The sequence below is a fragment of the Squalius cephalus genome, assembly GCF_949319135.1.
Source record: "Squalius cephalus genome assembly, chromosome: 15".
Lineage (NCBI taxonomy): Eukaryota > Metazoa > Chordata > Actinopteri > Cypriniformes > Leuciscidae > Squalius > Squalius cephalus.
This window is the reverse complement of record NC_137136.1, coordinates 32,948,664-32,950,346: the sequence shown is the minus strand read 5'-3', so window position 1 is coordinate 32,950,346 and position 1,683 is coordinate 32,948,664. Positions and strand designations below refer to the sequence as shown.

Sequence of the window (1,683 nt, the reverse complement as noted above, 5' to 3'; positions counted from 1 at the left end):
CGTCGGTTCAGCGCGAGAGAAGAATCACACCGGAAGCGGAAGGGAAACCGGAAGTGCAGAAATGGAGGCTGCCGTGTTCATTCTATCACTCGTCGACTGCTGTGCTTTAATATTCCTCTCGGTTTATTTCGTATCCTTTATTAACGCTTCGCATGAATGAAGATGTCTTTCATTGACCGCGTCTCAGCAGGGGTTTGTTGAGTTGTGCTTCATGTTAGCAGGAGCTGCTCGCTGCACACTGTACACACTGATTGCGGATTCCTTAGTTTTTGTTAATCATTAATGATGGTTTATCTTTATAATGTGTGTTTCACTCTATTACTATGTTTTAATACGAGTCACCGAAGCTCAGTAATGCGAGATTATAGTGATTTCTCCTTCTGTCAGTGGAGGGATGGCTCATAAACAGGGTGGCAGATCTATTTGAAATCAATTACAGATATAAGTTATTAATCATTATTTGTGATCTGTGTACTTCCCCTAACCCTGCTCAGATTATCACTCTGTCGGATCTGGAGTGTGACTACATCAATGCTCGATCTTGCTGCTCCAAGTTAAACAAAGTAAGTCTGGATTGTGAAGTTCAACGTGAAAATTCATTAATAACATGATTGTATTAAGTAATGACTGGCAAAGAATGATATACATCCATCTATGTATATATATGTGTGTGTGTGTGTATTTACATATAATGTGTGTGTGTGTGTATTTACATATAATGTGTGTGTGTGTGTATTTACATATAATGTGTGTGTGTGTATATTTATATATAATGTGTATGTATGTATGTATGTGTGTGTGTGTATGTATGTATGTGTGTGTGTGTGTTTTCTTCCTTGGAAGGATAGTATCGGGTGACTGGAAATTGTGTAATTCATAGAAAAAATGTTCCACTCAAGTTTCTGATTATATCGTTTGTGTTTAAATTCATTAATTCATTCTGTTTGACATTAAAGCTGCAGTCCGTAATTTTTTTGGGGGTTAAAAATGATCTTAAATAAATGTTTGAGCAGGAACATAACCAGCCGGTGTTCAACACTCTCTGCTTGCCGTAGCTCGACTCAAAACGGTAAGCTTGTAATGATGTTTTTAACTCCAGTGGAACTGGTGGATTTCCGCGGGAAGTTCGAGCATGTGTTCGCGTCGTTACGTCACATCCGTCCACATAAAGAAGAGTCTCGGCTAGTCGGCGATGAGTGTGAGGATGCTGGAGATTTATAGCCTTTTCTCACAGCACTGGATATAATTACACTTATCAATTTGATGGCGGATCCAGAAAGGTTCAAACGACAATCACCAACTGGAGATTCACCCGCTGTAAAATGCAAAAGACTTCGGAGCGGCTACAGAATAAAAGAGACTGTAACCCTGACGGCCCATGCGAAAACTAGGATAAATATCTGAAGGGCATTAAATATAGTCACGCAACGCTGATGTTGTTAACATTATCAATTTGATAACAAAGTATAATTTGCACGGTTTGATGTGATATGATAAGCGATCGTTAGCTTTAATCAGTGCGATTTACTGCTATGCTTTTTCCCCTTAGTTGGCCAGAACTAGTGGATGTTACTTGTTCAGATTTCACATTTATTGATGAAAATTCTTATGCTGGTCAAACTTCCCAAAAGTAGGATCTGTGATTGCGAACGCCAGGATCCACACCGGCGGCGACTGACAGCC

General features: G+C 39.6%; 1 protein-coding gene across 1 annotated transcript in view; it reads left to right on the top strand.

Annotated features, from left to right (window-relative positions):
* Window positions 1-1,683, top strand: part of cnih4 (cornichon family member 4) — an 8,501-nt gene continuing 6,818 nt past the window's right edge. Inside the window, exons 1-2 of the mRNA XM_079894248.1 lie at window positions 1-130; window positions 495-563. Coding sequence (XP_079750374.1) covers window positions 62-130; window positions 495-563 — 138 coding nt within the window. The 5' untranslated portion in view covers window positions 1-61. The remainder of the gene's footprint in view (window positions 131-494; window positions 564-1,683) is intronic.